The sequence below is a fragment of the Alosa pseudoharengus genome, unplaced genomic scaffold (assembly GCF_046254945.1).
Source record: "Alosa pseudoharengus isolate Yale_2024_CS ecotype anadromous, Long Island Sound unplaced genomic scaffold, YU_APseudo_1.1 YU_APseudo_1.1_scf_14, whole genome shotgun sequence".
Lineage (NCBI taxonomy): Eukaryota > Metazoa > Chordata > Actinopteri > Clupeiformes > Clupeidae > Alosa > Alosa pseudoharengus.
Window position 1 is genome coordinate 11,518,325 of NW_027468609.1, and position 17,894 is coordinate 11,536,218.

Sequence of the window (17,894 nt, forward strand, 5' to 3'; positions counted from 1 at the left end):
AGGGGACTTTGTCATAACCCCAGCAGGCAAAGGACATCAACAAAAATGCCAATGGAACCTTTCTTTGAATATCAAAACAATGCTACTTCTTATTTCATGAGCTAACAAAAAATAATAATAAAAAAATAATTCCCAATAAGTCCAAGACTGCAAAATGTGAGCATTCAACAGTGTATACATTACAAAAATTGTTTTAGCAACATAATAAAATGTACAGATTAATATTAGACAACAATATCCTAATCTTAGCATAAATCCACATTCAAAAGCTCTTATTGCTGAAGCTGTAAAAGGCAACAGACAAAATATATCCCATCCATAATGCAACAGCAGTTATCCACCAAGCAGGATGTATGCCTTGGACAGTCGAGAGAGAGAGAGAGAGAGAGAGAGAGAGAGAGAGAGAGAGTGGGGTTGTGGGATTATATGTGTCTGTGTGCATTTATGCATATTTCTCCCCAGCAGAGGAGGGTGCCCTGGGTCAATTAAAGGTCTATTAGGAAGGTGGAGAAGCCACTTTCCCCCCCCCCCCCACCCCTTCACTGCACCACCATACTAATGGTTCCCTTCAGCCTGGGTGGAGGAGGATGGATGAACTGTCACAGAGCACTAACATGCTCCTATCAGGCATGGGTGGGACTGGCCGCCTGATGAACACAGATACACTCAATGCATCCCATAATATTCCAGTAGCCACACATGGGCGTGTATAGGGAACTAGACACATATATAGATAGATAGATAGATAGATAGATAGATAGATAGATATTACACTTTTTTTCTGTGCTACAGGTGAATGAACACAAAGACCATAATTAAACGCAAATGAAAAGCGTCTGTCAGAATGACAGTGTGACAATGTGGCTAATTCATCCTGCACTTGCCTTGTCGTGGATGTTCTGCAGCGCTTCCTTGCCGGTGGTGTGACGGATCTCAACTTTGGGTCGCGAGATGTCTCCCTGCTTCTCAATCACCCGGCCGCCTGGTGTGACTGATCTACCGCTCGCAGACAGCGCATCGAAATCCAGGGTTTTGCTGTCGCCCGAGCCCTCCACGGGGCAGAACATGCCACAGAATTTCTGTCGTGGCTTGGGGCTGCCCGAGCCCATGTTCTTGAAGAAAGCTGGTACATCCTCGGTAGCGGCCATTGTTGGGGAGACAAAAGTGGCTAATCTATGTGTTCTTCTGGCTGAGAAACGGCTGGTCGCGAAAAGATGCAAGTCAGAGCCACCACCGCCTTTCCGGTGAATGCAGGTGGTCCTTCTCTCAAGCCTTGAACATCAATATGCGTCTCTGCTCCTCTGGACTGAAACGCACATAAAACATTTGCACTTTAACGGCTGATGCAGGCAGCGGTAATAGGCTATAGGTACCACCAATCCCACACATAGGTTTATTTATACATCAATTATTTATCAACAGTATACGGATTCAGGTCTTACACATGTTACGAGTTACAGACAGCATCATCACAAAGCCGTTCAATCAAGAAGTCAAACTATCTGTTGCATACAATTATTGGCTACAACACATGCAAGCTGATCGAAACATGACCAAATACATAGAGCGTCGTAAACGACACTTTCTTACAGTAGAGTAGATCGTTTAATATTTATGGCAATAGCCTACTGAGGATGGATCTAGGCTATACTTGTGTTAAATCTAGCGTGCATGATCAGCGGAGACGTTAGGAGGTGCAGGCTACCGTAGAAGAGACTCCCACACAAGCACGCTGGAGAGGCAGGGCGGGAGCGACCGGAGGATTTCTCCGGAAGTGCAGCAGTTAGAAAGTAGCTGAAAATGACACAGACACCTCAGGAGTCTCTCGTTCCTCTCTCGGATCATTTACCGATTCATCTGATCGGGAATATACGCCCCGAGAATGACGTCTACGTAGGATGAATAAGCACAACGTTCGCCAAAAAATCAAACTAACAAACACAAAAGTTCATCATAGTATGTAAATGACAGTTGCGTGGGTCTTAAACATTGCTTGTCTTTATTAATGCAGTGATTGGAAGATTGGACAGCTCTTGAACCAGACTCCCACACCTTTGGTGGTTTGCTGCGTCACGGTCGACGGCTGGCGAAGGGCGCTGTCCCTTCAGCACCAGACTGCTGTCATCCCAACGGAGTCACGGGCGCAGCACGCCTCGAATCGGGCGTTACGAAGGTGCGGTGCCGTGGTAGTGCAGATGAGAAGCTTACCGGTGGTGTGTTACGTTATAACAACATACTGTTGTTTCAATAATGTGCTGTGACAGAGGTACCAATGCTAAACTAGTAGGCTACTCTACGATGACACTGACGTCAGTTTCCCTCAACACTCAGCCTATCAAATGCAAATCATTTTTTGTGCATGTGGTCTCATTGCTTTATATTTCTGTGGAATGTTGCACTGTGCACACACTGTACACACACTGACCAGGTCAGCACACGTTTAGGTCGCTGTCTGTGCACTGCGCCCCAGTCCTGACACGACAGCAGTCACAGCACAGAGCAGCGCCCGGATCCTAAACACAAGGGCGTTTTGTTCTCCTCTCCAAAAGCTGCGCCATAATTGGCAGAGCCAGGGGCCAGTTTCCATAACAACGCAGAGACGAGCGACTAGTCTGGCATCCTCTCCCCCGGAGACGAGCGCATTGGACGGGGGGCTGACAGGAAGAGGGTGGGTGTGTGTGTGTGTGTGTGTGTGTAAGGGGACGGGGGCGGGGTCAGAGTGCAGAGTGAAGTTTCAGACACAAAAGAACCCCACCCCCCATCCACACACACACTAACACACACATACAGCCTCCACTAAAAAAACACTATGTCTTCATCTATGATGACCTATTATCGTCTCTTCACAAAGATGCATTTATCATCAGATAACTAGTCTGAGCTTACTGAGTCCAGCTTTTCCAGCAGTGTCCCTGCTCTAACCCCTATTGTTACTGTAAATAACAGTATGCAGCTGGCAACATATGCAGCTGGGCTCAGCAACACAAGCTTCTCAAGCTCAGCTCCAGTCCAAGCCATCTGATTTCCCAACTCTCCTGAGCTTCTGTCTGAGGGGTAACAGGCTGTGCTGTAGACACCTACCATGTGTGTGGATTTAATGTTGGTGTTATTTTCTTGGTTTGGGACAGTTCTTGTGTAAACTCACGGTCACCACTTCTCCTTACCACACACAAACACACTCACTTTCACTCTCACAAGCACACACACACACACACTTAATCACACAGTGTCTCTCACACACACACACACACACACACACACACACACACACACACACACACACACACACACACACACACACACACACGCACACACACACACAAACACACCAGCCAACAGCCAATCTCAACAAAGCGGATGTCATGACTCCTCCCTCCAAGACGTTACCATGGGTTACAGGGTGGTGGCCGGCTTTATGACAGAGACAGAGATAGAGGATGCATGTGTGTGTGTGTTTAGAGTGCAGTGTAAACTCCGCCTGTCTGATTAGTTTGTTTGCTCCCCAATGGCCACCTCTTCCTCCCACTCTCTGACACACACACACACACACACACACACACACACACACACACATACACAATCTCTTCCTCTCACTCTGAAAGGGAAATGTTTTCCAGAGGACGCTCTGGATTAGTAGTCCTGGTGACGCTAACGTCATGACACGGCTAATTGCGCGGAAGAATGCTGGCTAAAAGCAAGTGTAATCAATCTTTGGAAACACACAAGGCCAAACAACTCACACACACACACACACACACACACACACACTCACTCAGAGGAGCTATAACATCCAGCTCTCCTCAAAGAGAAGCTTGGTTAGCATATAAACTCCAATGAGGTATTGGCAACTTGACCCGGGATTTGTCTGAAGCTCGACCTTAACTCCACACAGAAACCAGTACCCCGATTCCCAGTCCCACACCGACATCCCATTACGCCACCTCCACAGACACACCAACTACAGAGACATCATTACTCCAAATCTCCAACACCACCCAGATCCCCTCCCCCATACAGATACACCATTACTCCAAATCTCCAACACTACTCAAGACACCCCAACACCACCCAGATCGCCTCCCCCATACAGAGACATCACTACTCCAAATCTCCAACACTACTCAAGACACCCCAACACCACCCAGATCCCTTCCTCCATACAGAGACCTCGTTTCCAGAATACTACCCAGACACCACCCAGACCTACTCCATATGGTCACGAACTCTCCTTAATAATTTCACCATACTCTCTACTCTCATCCGGCTCCATGATGCTGGGAACGGAGGTTTTCATGCTCTTTCCTTGCCCTTAACTTTGTTCCTTATTATGACCGCCGCTAGCGAAGGATGCCAGGATTGTCAAAGTTTTTTTTTTTTTTTCCCGTCATCTACTTCCTGAAATTTTGGTCAACGATACCCGGGGCACCGAAACACCGGGGCACATGAAATTTGGTGGGTATGTAGCCCCACTAGACTTTTACGGAAACATTTCGTTTGGTCCCCGGGGGCCACTCCCCCTCCGCGCTGGGCCCCCCGAAACCCAAAAAATGCAGTTTTTCCTAAATAACTACCTGAACCGTGGCACCGAGGATGAAGACATTTTTATGGTATGTTGGTCTCAAGGGCCCACATCAACCTAGCCCATAATCACTCATTTGTGATTTGCACCCCCCCAGTAAAAAATGAAAATGCAATATCATTCTGCTTTAATCGCCCCTCTCTTCAGTAAAGACGTTCAGAACTGCACCAAATTTTATGTGTATGATTAACCTGACATTCTCTGGGGGTATGCCAAGTTTCGTAGAATTTCATCCATGGGGGGGTCTAAAAAATTAAGTTATGTGTACATTTAGTGACTGTACACTCATTGGCCTGTAGATGGTGGTGCACACATATACACACGCACACACACACACAGGCACGTATACCATCAGTATCGACAATTAGAACGGCCGATACATAATTACAAATTCAGTAGGATTAAAGGAAAACCAAATATTCATCATAATAATAATTTGGCTGCATTTCCAGTATTGGCGTCACGTAGTCGTTTGTCCACTAGATGGCGCATCGTTGCAGTGAGACGTAATTTTGTTGGAAGTTAATCTAAAGTGGTTTGGAAAGACACTACGCTTCCTACAAGAACAAGACTGTACAGTAGTTTGCCGCGGAGAACGTCTAAGGGTAGGATGATTTCTGCATGACATGTAATTCCCATTTCCTCTTGAAGCCAAAATAAATCTGAGAATGTTTATCGGACATGCTTGTTTTTTACTGCAGGTAGGCTACGTTAATCCTATCAATAGCAGAACGTAGGTAAAATAATGTTACCGTTAGCATGGTTGAGTGATGGAGGCCAATTTGATTATTGATGTATTTGTAGAAAACCATAAATGCGTTTATAGGCTACCAAGCAAATTGATAACAGCACTAATTGTATCTTTAGACTGTCATCTAATTTGCTTATGACCATAACTTAGGCTACTAACAGGAGCTAAGTGAGTTAGCCACAACACGTTCGCTACGTGATGGTTTTTTAATGGAAAATATATAGGCTACCTGAAAGATAACCTGTCTATGATGCATCCTAAACACCGTGCTGGGACATTTCTGTCGGTCAGATACAGTTTTGCCTATGGCTATTCCGTGAGACTGAGGCGCTTTTTGTTTGTTCGAAGTGCGTGTTTAGGGTGTGAGAGGGGAGTCGATGTGCTTTGATTCCAGCTTGGTAGTTGTAGTCTATGAGATTAAAAACATGTGTGTGTGAAGTATCCAAACAATGATAACGCTTTCATTATGGCTGCTTTAGCCACAGACCTTGAGCTACTGTACAGTGGGTTGGGTTCCATTTAGAAGTGTCCACTTCATTCGCCCTTTCCGTGATTCACACAGCTACGTGAAATGTATTACTGATATGCAAAACTATTAACTTTTCGCCAAGAGGTGGCAGCTTGATACTGTAAGGTGTAAGCCATTGGTTCCAAAGGAGATTTTATTTGTGTCGCCAGCATAGCCTAGTGACAAGTGTTGTGTAATAGGCCTAGCATAGGGCCTACCTTATATAGCTTATAGTTTGTTAACAGTCACGGTTTTGTCATAACTCCTCTATGCATTTTTGCATTTAGAATAGCTCTGAAACCGAGGGGCGAACACGTCGCAGGGGGGGTGCCAGTGCGTGGATATCTCAATCGCAAAATTAAACAATATTTCTATCTGGCGCCTACCATGGACTAGGCTGGGTGAAAATTAAAAGATTGCGTCAAAAGATTGAGCTTAACCATGGACCTCATAGTTGCAAAATGCAAGGGAACATGAATCAGCATATTATTTGCACAAACAATAACGGACAGTAGCTCTTCAACTTTGCCCGTTAAAATGTGTATGAACAGTCTCGCAACGCATTTCATTAAGGCCCTTTTGGACATGTCAGTTATTTGCACCACTGGGTAAAACGGCATTTTGTTTTAGACTACTGGTATTTAATTTGTGCATTGACAATAAAGCTGAATATCATTTGAACTAGATGACTAAACTTATGCATATGTAGAAGAAGAAACATTCACAAAAATCCATGACATGACCTCTCTTCTTGATAGCTGTTGAAAACTGCATGGAACTGACAGGGATTGTTTTGTTTAATAATAAATAAATAAATACATTATGCTGCTACCTTCTGCTTTTCCCAAATACAATGTAGCCTACAGGTGTACCTTTCATCAGTCCAGTTGCAATGGATGGACTGTGATGAACTGCCCTACTTGTGATTGTTTAGAGATTTTAAAGGTTTTATAACAATGCTACACATTTTTTGGCCCAGAAACAAATCTATTCACCTTTGCAGCGCCAGTAGGCTACTTTGTGTGCAAACACACATTCCAAACAAGCATACACAAAAGTTTCAAGAGTGGGGGATGGAGTAGAAGATGGAGACAAATTCATTAATATGATTTATTTTCGCGGAATGGATGTACAGGACTGAGCGGCGGTCATATTTTGTACCGCTATGCGGTACATCTAGTTTCATTATGCTCTTAGCCTGACGAGCCAGACCCACATCAAAATGTAGGGTCTGGGCACTCACCGTTCGCAGTGCTCAGTCCGAGGGGCGGGATAATCAGTTGTCTTTCAAATTCCCTCTGCACGCAATAGGACAGCGGCAGCGATATGAGTCCCATGCGTTTCCCACCAGTGGAGCTAGTTGGCTAGTTCAAACATTTGCCAACTTAATAAAAACTTAAATCATGTCACACTGTTCGCCAACAGCAACATCCATCTTATTTGTTTTCAAGTAGCAGGGAATTCAAGCCAAACCGTTGCAACTCTGCCATCAATCATTATGTTAAGCCCACCTAAGGACTCTATACACGATTTCATTGGCCTGATTGAGTTTCGATTTCTGGAGCTCACAAGCCAACGGAGAGTTGCTAGACTAGCCCTGGCAGCAAATGTAATTTGCTGCCGCCAGGGGCGCGTCTAGATTTCTAGGCTATTATGCTCTAATACCTTCCTTTTCCTATTGCTCTCCATCCCCAGATCTTCTGTGTCCTGCTGCAACTCACCAAATGTTTATTGTATATTGTGCTCCAGTTGACATTCTAACAGGAAGCATCATTATTATTTTTTATTTTATTTTGTGCTGTTACTCCTTGTTATTGATGTATACTTGTTGCTGTCTTGATTTTCTGTGTGTGTGTGTGTGTGTGTGTGTGAGTGAGTGAGTGAGTGAGTGAGTGGGTGAGTGGGTGAGAGAGAGAGAGAGAGAGAGAGAGAGAGAGAGAGAGAGAGAGAGAGAGAGAGAGAGAGAGAGACTCATCCATGCAGCATGATGATCACAGAGACTGACAGGTTGGCCAGGGGCAGGACAGCGTGCCGATCACAGATCTTAAAATGGGGGGATGGATGATATAATGATGACTGTAGAATACATAGGGATGATGTAACCAATGACAACAATATTAATATTAATAATATCAATAATATTAATAGGCATTTACAAAATAAACAGACATATGACTATACAGTAGCTGACACACAGACTCCGATGATGTTTTCATGCAGTTCTGCAGGTTAGAGGCTGGCTGTACACATCCCCATCGGCTGAACCTTCCTGTCTGTGGGCACACCTTAAATGACAAGTCTTAGCCACTAGAGGGCGCCTGGAAGTTCAGCAGCAGAGCAGCAGGACAGCAGGACTACAGGCAGGGCCTCCACCGTGCAGAGAGTGTGGAGAAGGGTGGAGGGAATGGTGGGGTAGGAGGTGAGATGGAGAAAGAGTGGTTCAGTGTGTGGGAACCACATCATGAGATAACAGCATCAAGCTGCTGTGTGTTCGTTCACGTGGCTGTTTGATGGCTTTCCACACTAGCGAAGCTCGGAATATACTTTATGTCCGTGTTTTCCACGTGTATACAGGGGACGAGGGAAGTGTTCAGATATGACAAAGGGAAAACAGGACACACACACACACACACACACACACACACACACACACACACACACACACACACAATAGGTTGGCACCTGCTAGGGGCCTTCAGGGACAATGATTGATGAACTGTGTGTCAAAGGTCACATTAGTGGGAGTCCAGGAATGAAAACACACTCTGGCATACACACACTCCCATTCATAGCAAACACAAAACACACAGGTGCACGAGAGAGAGTGAGTGACACACACACATAGGTGCCAACTCTCACGCATTGGCCGTGAGACACACGCATTTGATTAGTTTCACACTCACACGCCACACCCCCGATTTCTCACGCTGAAGTGTCAACCCGGTCGGTCAGATGCCTGAAAAATTAGTTTAGCCTATCTATAGATCTACCTGTTGAGACATGGTTATGCTTTCAGAGACGGTGAAAGGGTTCAAGTGCATCCCGTCTGTAGAATTTTCTAAATTTTCTCATTTGCGATGCTACTTCAGAAGCCGTCCCAGGCGCATTCCCCCCGCATTTCCCCGGCTTCAGGTATGCTTTGAGTATTATTGAGTAGGCTATTTTTCACGCTGAAGTGTCAACCTGGTAGGTAAAATACCTGGCAGATGAGGTTCAACTTAACTAAACCTATACATAGGCCTATGATATCACACATCAGGTGAACGTGCGGAATCTAAGCTTTCCAATGATATTAGCGCCAAGTTGCTGTGATAAATGGTTCGCGAGAAAATTAACATTGAACCGACGTGCAATTTAGGCTAATCATATTTGCATTTTGCACACAGTGCACACCCATTACTCTCGGTTTAATATTTCACTAACCCTTCACACAACACGTGGCAAACCCAATATCACAATAAACAGCAAACCGTAACGAATACGTGGATATAGCATGCCTCTGTGCAATAAGTGGTTCCTGAGTAATCCGGTTTTGAAATTGCAACACATTTCTACATAGCCTCATTGGGGCGAAATTATAATGTTTCAAATGTAAACTATTTGTCAGTAGGCTTACATACATTTTTGTAAATTGCTCAGCCGTAGATTATCCCACTATATGGTTCTTAATTGTCAGGTTCCAGCCAATCCCATTACAGATAAATTACTATATTTATATTGACATGCTTCCTAGTGACATTAATGCAAAAATATGAAGAAAATCAAATAATGAGACACAAATATTGATATAAAGCCTGACATAAGCCATATGCAAACATTCACATTATGCAGATATGGTTACATCCTGAAAAAGGAATAGCAGGCTATAGGCTATGGCCATTACAATGACCAATATATTATCCTAAATAAACTAGCTGAATAACACAGGTGACCACTTCTGCATAATTTCATGGAGTGCTGAAATATACACACATTTTTGAACATTTCTGAACTGTGAAATGTAGCATATGTTTTTGTGGTTTTGAACTTATTGCAATATCACCATAACTATTCCACCTGTGTGTGCATGGTTATAATTCTGAAGTGCAAAATAGCTTAGGCTACAGCACAAATATTTCCATAAAAATAAGCAAGTCTGACCTCTGAATTTATTTAGAAAGTGCACTTGATTGATGCATTTAAAAGTTAAAATATACAAACATTTCTTAAATTCTTACAAAACACCCACCCACTTTTTAAAATTGTTGTTTGGACCCCCTCACTTTTGCCGTGCTAAATACCAGTGCTGTTTTCAGCATCTGTTTAGTGCTTCATTGTCATTTTCTTTGGATTTACGGTTAGTTTGATATTTAATTTACTTTTGGACTGTTTGATTATATTGTTAAATGTTGGGACTGATGGGCACTGAAATCTGGGGAGGTATTTGATGATCACTATTACGTTCCATGTAGTTGAAAGAGTGTCGGGATTTCAAACAAACCATCCGTTTTCATTGAACGTCTGCGGTGCTGTAATGGAAACCTTATTGCGTAGCCAAGTAGCCTATTGAGTTTTTTTAAAATTATGCATGATTTACTTTTTATTAATTTCGTAGGCTGGCTTTATTTTGTTATATAGAAGTATCTAAATAACCTGTTAAAATGTACCAGAATTCAGGAAATTGCATCTAGTCCAAAAAAAATTTTCTGGGGGAGGACCCCCATACCCCCCCTCTGAAATGTCCCACCCACTTTAAGAATGCCTCCAACGCCCATGGTCCTAGTAGTAGTAGGCTAGATCCCTTTGATACCAATGTTCATTTAACTCTGGGACCCTGGTCCCAGGGATGGATTACTGCACGGGCCTTCCGGGCCCAGATCCAGGGGCCCAAGGTGTCAAGGGGCCCTGAAGCCCAAGCCTTTGCATGGAATCATTGCCTCAATATCAACACATCAGGATGTAGGTTATGAATCTGATTGAATTTAGTATTGGCAATCCCCAAAATGCTAGCCTGACGAGCCAGACCCACATTAAAATGAAGGGTCTGGGCACTCACCGTTTGCAGTGCTCAGTCCGAGGGGCGGGATAATCGGTTGTCTTTCAAATTCCCTCTGCACGCAATAGGACAGCACTGAGTCCCATGCGTTTTCCCACCAGCGGAGCTAGTTGGCTAGTTCAAACTTTTGCCATCTCAAAACAAGCTTAACTCGTGTCACACTGTTGGCCAACAGCAATATCCATCTTCTTTGTTTTCAAGTAGCAGGGAATTCAAGCCAAACCGTTGCAACTCTGCCATCAATCATTATGTTATGCCCCCCTAACGACTCCATAGACGATTTGATTGGCCTGATAGAAGTTTAATTTTTCGAGCTTACAAGCCAACGGAGAGTTGCTAGACTAGCCCTGGAAGCAAATGTAATTTGCTGCCGCTAGGGTGTGTCTAGATTTCTAAGCTACCAAAATGCACCAGAATACAGGAAATCACATCAAACAAATGAAAAAAATTCTGGGGAGGACCCCCAAACCCCCCTTCCACATATGCGACAATTAGTGGGGAGCCCTTAATGCATGTGGGCCCAGGGGCCCGTAAGTTCATAATCCGTCCATGCCTGGTCCCTACACCTGAGAACCACTGATGTACGTTTTTTTTACTGTACGGTATAATGCTGAATGAGCCAAACAAAAATTTCCGCAGCAAAATTTTGGTTGGCCCCACCAAATCTCACTCCAAGGTTTTTTGAAAAGTTGGCAGCCCTGCACACACACCTAAGGGACACCAGTAAAGTGACAGTAATGAACCAATATCAGCTCAGTCAACACACCATATCATCACATAGCATTGAGCCCAGATCAACACAGTTATCAACAAACACACACACACACACGCACACACACACAACCACTGGCATTGGCTCAGAGTGCTGACCAGATTGACAAATAAGCACTCTGTGAATAACACACACACACACACACACACACTCACACACACACACACCTCTGGGGCCAGCGAGAGGGGCTGTCTCTGCACCCGCTCCAGAAATAGAGCCCTGGAGGGACGTCAACAAGCGCTGTTATGTGTGTGTGTGTGTGTGTGTGTGTGTGTGTGTGTGTGTGTGTGTGTGTGCGTGTGTGTCTGTGAGCACCCGCAGGGGAATGTGGTGGCTGGAATGTGTGCCGGATTCTGGCCGTGTATGAGGGCCAGCCCAGTGCTCACTGGCCAGCACAGCGCGGCGTAGCGTAGCTCCCAGTGCTCACTGGCCAGCACAGCGCAGTGTAGCGTAACGTAGCACCCAGTGCTCACTGGCCAGCACAGCGTAGCGTAACGTAGCACCCAGTGGTCACTGGCCAGCACAGCGCGGCGTAGCATAGCACCCAGTGGTCACTGGCCAGCACAGCGCAGCGTAGCTCCCAGTGCTCACTGGCCAGCACAGCGTAGCGTAACGTAGCACCCAGTGGTCACTGGCCAGCACAGCGCAGCGTAGCTCCCAGTGCTCACTGGCCAGCACAGCGTAGCACCCAGTGGTCACTGGCCAGCACAGCGTGGCGTAGCGTAGCACCCAGTGGTCACTGGCCAGCACAGCGTAGCGTAACGTAGCACCCAGTGCTCATTGACCAGCACAGCGTAGCACAGACGCAGTAGCATGACCTGCATAACTGCAGCCGTCCGCTCTGGTCAGAGAGAGACATGTGCTGCTGCTGCTGCCACAGAGACAGCAACACAGAGTGCACACACACACACGCACAAAGTACAATGCAGTCCAGTCTAACACACACACACACACACACACACACACACACACACACACACACACACAGGTTGCAAAGCAACAGTCATCTACAGCCACACAGGATATAAGTCAGTCATGTCACATACACACACAAACATAAACACACATACACACATACCAGATGTGCTGACGAAGCGATTCTGGAGTGTGACGAAAGCCTTCATTACGCAAGCTTCCTGCCACTCGCTCTGCGGCAGGGTGGAGTGCAGCTCGGACAGAGGACAAACACCAGCCTCAGCCTCAGGATCTTACTACAGCAGGCCACACACACACACACGACTCAGCCTCAGGATCCCACTACAGCAGGCCACACACACACACACGACCCAGCCTCAGGATCCCACTACAGCAGGCCACACACACACACACACACACACACACACACGCACACACACACACACACACACACACACACACACGACCCAGCCTCAGGATCCCACTACAGCAGGCTACACACCTACACACACACACACACACGACCCAGCCTCAGGATCCCACTACAGCAGGCTACACACACACACACGACCCAGCCTCAGGATCCCACTACAGCAGGCTACACACACACACACACACGCCCCAGCCTCAGGATCCCACTACAGCAGGCCACACACACACACACACACACGCCCCAGCCTCAGGATCCCACTACAGCAGGCCACAAACACATACACACACACACACACACGCCCCAGCCTCAGGATCCCACTACAGCAGGCCACACACACATACACACACGCCTCAGGATCCCACTACAGCAGGCCACAAACACACACACTCCCCAGCCTCAGGATCCCACTACAGCAGGCTACACACACACACACACACACGACCCAGCCTCAGGATCCCACTACAGCAGGCCACACACACACACACGCCCCAGCCTCAGGATCCCACTACAGCAGGCCACACACACACACGCCCCAGCCTCAGGATCCCACTACAGCAGGCCACAAACACACACAAACACACACCTCACCCTCAGGATCCCACTACAGCAGGCCACAAACACATACACACACACGCCCCAGCCTCAGGATCCCACTACAGCAGGCCACAAACACATACACACACACCCCAGCCTCAGGATCCCACTACAGCAGGCCACAAACACACACAACTCACCCTCAGGATCCCACTACAGCAGGCCACAAACACACACAAACACACACCTCACCCTCAGGATCCCACTACAGCAGGCCACAAACACATACACACACACGCCTCAGGATCCCACTACAGCAGGCCACTGTGGCGGTCATCACACACGCCTTGGGGCCACAGAGTGCTATATGACATCACGGAACATAATTGACAAGCTGAGAGCTGAGAAGTACTGCTGCAACTACCAAACACACACACACAAACATAGACAAGATGCAAGATAGTCCAGTCACACAAACACACAGAAAATCACACACACAGGCTGCTGTTTGACCTGCCAGGAACTGAACTAACCAAGAGTTAACTTTCAGTGAGCCAAATTTCCATTGCTTTAATGGACAACAGGCTTTAGGGCTGGAAAAACTGAGAAGACTAGGAGCCAGCAGTACACACACACACACACATATATATATATATATAGAGAGATGCCCATTTCCCCCTAACCAGAGGGTCTACTGTAGAGTGTTATGGGGTTAAGTGAGGTCTTGGTGCAGAGGTGTTCATGGGATGAAACAAAGAGAACCAAGTGGATAATCAAACGCAGAAGACCAATTCATTAGGAGCAGTTTGTTCTTAAATTTTTATTGATACAATCTGTTCAATTGTCCAATCAGGGATGGAAAAAAATTAAATAAAAAACAAGTACTATATATTTTTTTTTTTTACAAATCTGGTAACTAGGTCTGTCTTTGCCCTCCTGACATGTTGTTCGGTGGAACGTGTCCCCTCCTCCAACTTTATTCCATCTAAATTCCGTCTAAAACACACCGCTGTTGTTTTCACCTCCCATCAGTCCTGAGCCACTTCCTCTGTGCGTTCAGTTCGTTCTGAGTAGCTTGAGTCTCCAAAAACAAGAGAAAAGCAAACACGCAACAAAACTAAAAAAAATACAAAATACAAAATAACCAAAAAATACAAACATTTAACACAAAACACACTGAAGAGAATGAAGAAATGCAAAATGCTGTTTTTTTTTTCGTTTTTTTTTCGGCAGCCAAGAGAACCCAGCCCTGACTGTGTGGCAGCAGATACTCCTTGCACCCCACCCCACGTTCATGCACTATGAAACACTACGTCAGGTCTAACACGCCCTATGATACACTACGATAGCTTCCCCTCCACTCATGCACTATGAAACGCTATGATAGGTATAAGAAGCTAGCCTGGAAAAATCCAAAAACTCATTCACCAAGTGAGTGGTGACTCTCGACTGGGAAACGTTTGCAACACTTGCATCGCGACGGGCACTAACTTTGAAATCATTGGTCCAGCCTTACCAATCACATTGATCAGAGATTCCTAACGTTACTTCCTATTTCACCTACACTTTACAAACTGACAATAATCAGCAGTCAGGAAACAATGTATGTGGGTCTACCTTTACTGTAAATACATTTCTGCATTTTTCCAACTGCATTTTTTGATGTTTGCAGGTGTTTCTGCTTCTGTTTATCACAATAAGGTTTGGTTTCGTCTTCCCCTCTCGTCGCTGATTGGCCTGACATTTTTGTTGTCTGAGGGAAATGGTTATGGACTATGGCGTCCCAGACTAGATCTCCCTGAAAGAAGATTTAGGTGGGTGGGGCCAGGCTAATAAGAAGCTGCATGGCTCTACTAAACAGGCACAGGGGTCAGGGCTCATGAGAATGCACTATGAAACAGCATGATGGGTACAACAAGCTGCATGGCTCTACTAAACAGGCACAGGGGTCTTCTGCAGGCGATAAAGAGAAAAATAAATGTATTAATTATGTATTTAGCTGACGCCTTATTCCAAAGCTAGAGGCAGCCATGCTAGGGTCAGCCGTGGTCTACTGGTTAGGGCTTCGGGCTTGAAACCGAGGGGTTGCCGGTTCGATCCTCGACCTGTAGGAAAAATGTGGGCAGATACCAATTACAAGGGGCAGTCTCCATGGAGCAACTCGGGGTTCAGTGCCTTGCTCAAGGGGGCAGTTTGGAATGAAACCCATGACTCCTGAGGCTACTACATGCTACACTATTACTGGCCGGAAAGAAGCATCTACAAACGGAGACCAACTAAAACTGGATGCGCTCTGAAGCTGCAAGCAACTTAAGCTGGACGTTTTCAGAAACGGAGAGCATCTGAACGGCGTGTGTAGGAAGAGCATGAGGAGGCTGTGACTGTGTGATGTAACCATGAGACATCCGCTCAGGTTGCCCCATCGGCTGGGACAGAGAGAGGGGAGGAGCGGGGTCCAGCGGTCACATCACACCACCCACACCAGTGCATCATGGGAGTGCAGGGTGGAGGCCTTGGGGTGGGGTGTTGTGGGGCTGGGCTGGGGATCCTCACACACAAACAGGGAAAAAAAACAGAGAAACTAATCTCTGAGCACAAACAGAGAAAGCAACGCGGAGTTCCAATGGGCCAGGGGTCAGGGGTCGGCCAGGGGTCACTGCATCCTTTTCACCTGGCCGTGACAGCACCTGCTTGGCCTGGTGTGATATGACGAAAAAAAAGAAAAAAAACATAAAGACAAGCGTGGGTGAATGCCAACCTGAAGCCATCCGGTGCCGGCCCTTACACACAGCTCACACAGCCCACACACGGGTCAGCTTGGCGTGCCGTTTCCATGACAACACATAGAGCAGGCATTTGTTCCCATCATGCATTTTTCTTCTTGTTAAAAGATAAGACGGGGACATAGCAAAGTAGGTACTTATAAACAATCTGAAGTGTGAAGTGTGTGTGTGTGTGTGTGTGTGTGTCTGTATGTGTGTGTGTGTGTGTGTGTCTGTATGTGTGTATATGTGTGTGTGTGTGTGTGTGTGTGTGTCTGTGTGTGTGTGTGTGTCTGTATGTGTGTGTGTGTGTGTCTGTATGTGTGTGTGTGTGTGTCTGTATGTGTGTGTGTGTGTGTGTGGAGATGGAGGACCAAGCCTGTCTCCATTCCTCATGTCTTCTCAGGCCACTGGATCCTCTACTATGTCCGAATACACACAAGCTCTCCAAAAGTCACTGCTCTGAACTACAACACACACACACCACATACACACACACCAAACAAGCTCTCCAAACAAGCTCTCCAAAACCACTGTTCCTAAAAAACATAACTACATATGAACTGAAACTTAGAGTAACATGCACTTTAAGTCATCTGGAACAAAAATGCGTTTTCACATTTCCAGATTTTTGGGGTGAGTTCCCATTCAGGATGCAGGAATAAGTTGTGTGTGAGTGTGTGCGTGTGCGTGTGCGTGTGCGTGTGTGTGTGTGTGTTTGTGAGAGTGTGAACACATCCTGAGCTTGCTGGACCGACACAACTCTCATCTTCCACAAAGTCACAGCAGGAACTCGAGCCACCGCTCAACTATTTGGTTTCCACGGCAACCATCTTTCTGTGTCATAGGAAGCCCTTCGTCTCCGTCTCAATCAGACGAACAGCCGGAAGAAAAGAAAAGAAAAGAAAAAGACAAAACGGGCCTTCTCTTCTCCGAAAAAACATGGCACTTCTCTGGCCAGAACATATATGGCAGGTGGGCCGCAGAGAGGAGGAGAGAGGGGAGAGGAGAGGAGGAGAGGGGGATGAGGGGGATGAGGGCAGGGGAAAAAAGGTGTGAGGGGGGAGAGAGAGAGGGAGGGCAGACGGAGAGAGGGAGGGACGTTCCTTTGTACAAACTGCAACATTTGACTCCCCTTCCCCAAACCCCCCCCCCCCCCGGCCTCAACGGGCGGAGCCCCAGGCACTTTCATCAGCTGTCAATCAAAAGGAGCTGGCGGGAGGCGTAATCAGCCGCTTCCCAATGTACACCCTGCAGAGAGAGAGAGAGAGAGAGAGAGAGAGAGAGAGAGGAGGGGGTAAGAGGGGTAGAAAGAAAGGGAGAGAGAGGGAGAAAGACAGAGGAGAGGAAGAGAGAGATTAGCAAGATTAGTCATGATGACAGTAACAAGAGTGTGTGTGCATGTGCACTTAAGCTAAGTGCATGCATATGTGCATGTTATGTGTGTGAGTTTATCTGTGTGTGCTTAATATTGAGGGATTGGGATTGTGCACAGAAAGGCACCGGTCCAAAATAGACGCCCATGACCCACTGCGCTAATTTATGACCTGACTCACAGTTAGACTCAGTGGCACAGATATCTAGGGTGTGTCCGACTGAAACATG

General features: G+C 46.4%; 1 protein-coding gene across 1 annotated transcript in view; it reads right to left on the reverse strand.

The window, feature by feature from the left end:
• Positions 1–14,318: 14,318 nt before the first annotated feature.
• The window catches only part of bnip3lb (BCL2 interacting protein 3 like b), a 15,814-nt gene continuing 12,238 nt past the window's right edge, over positions 14,319–17,894 (reverse strand). Inside the window, exon 6 of the mRNA XM_076283852.1 lies at positions 14,319–17,540. Within this exon, the coding sequence (XP_076139967.1) occupies positions 17,492–17,540 (49 nt within the window). The 3' untranslated portion in view covers positions 14,319–17,491. The remainder of the gene's footprint in view (positions 17,541–17,894) is intronic.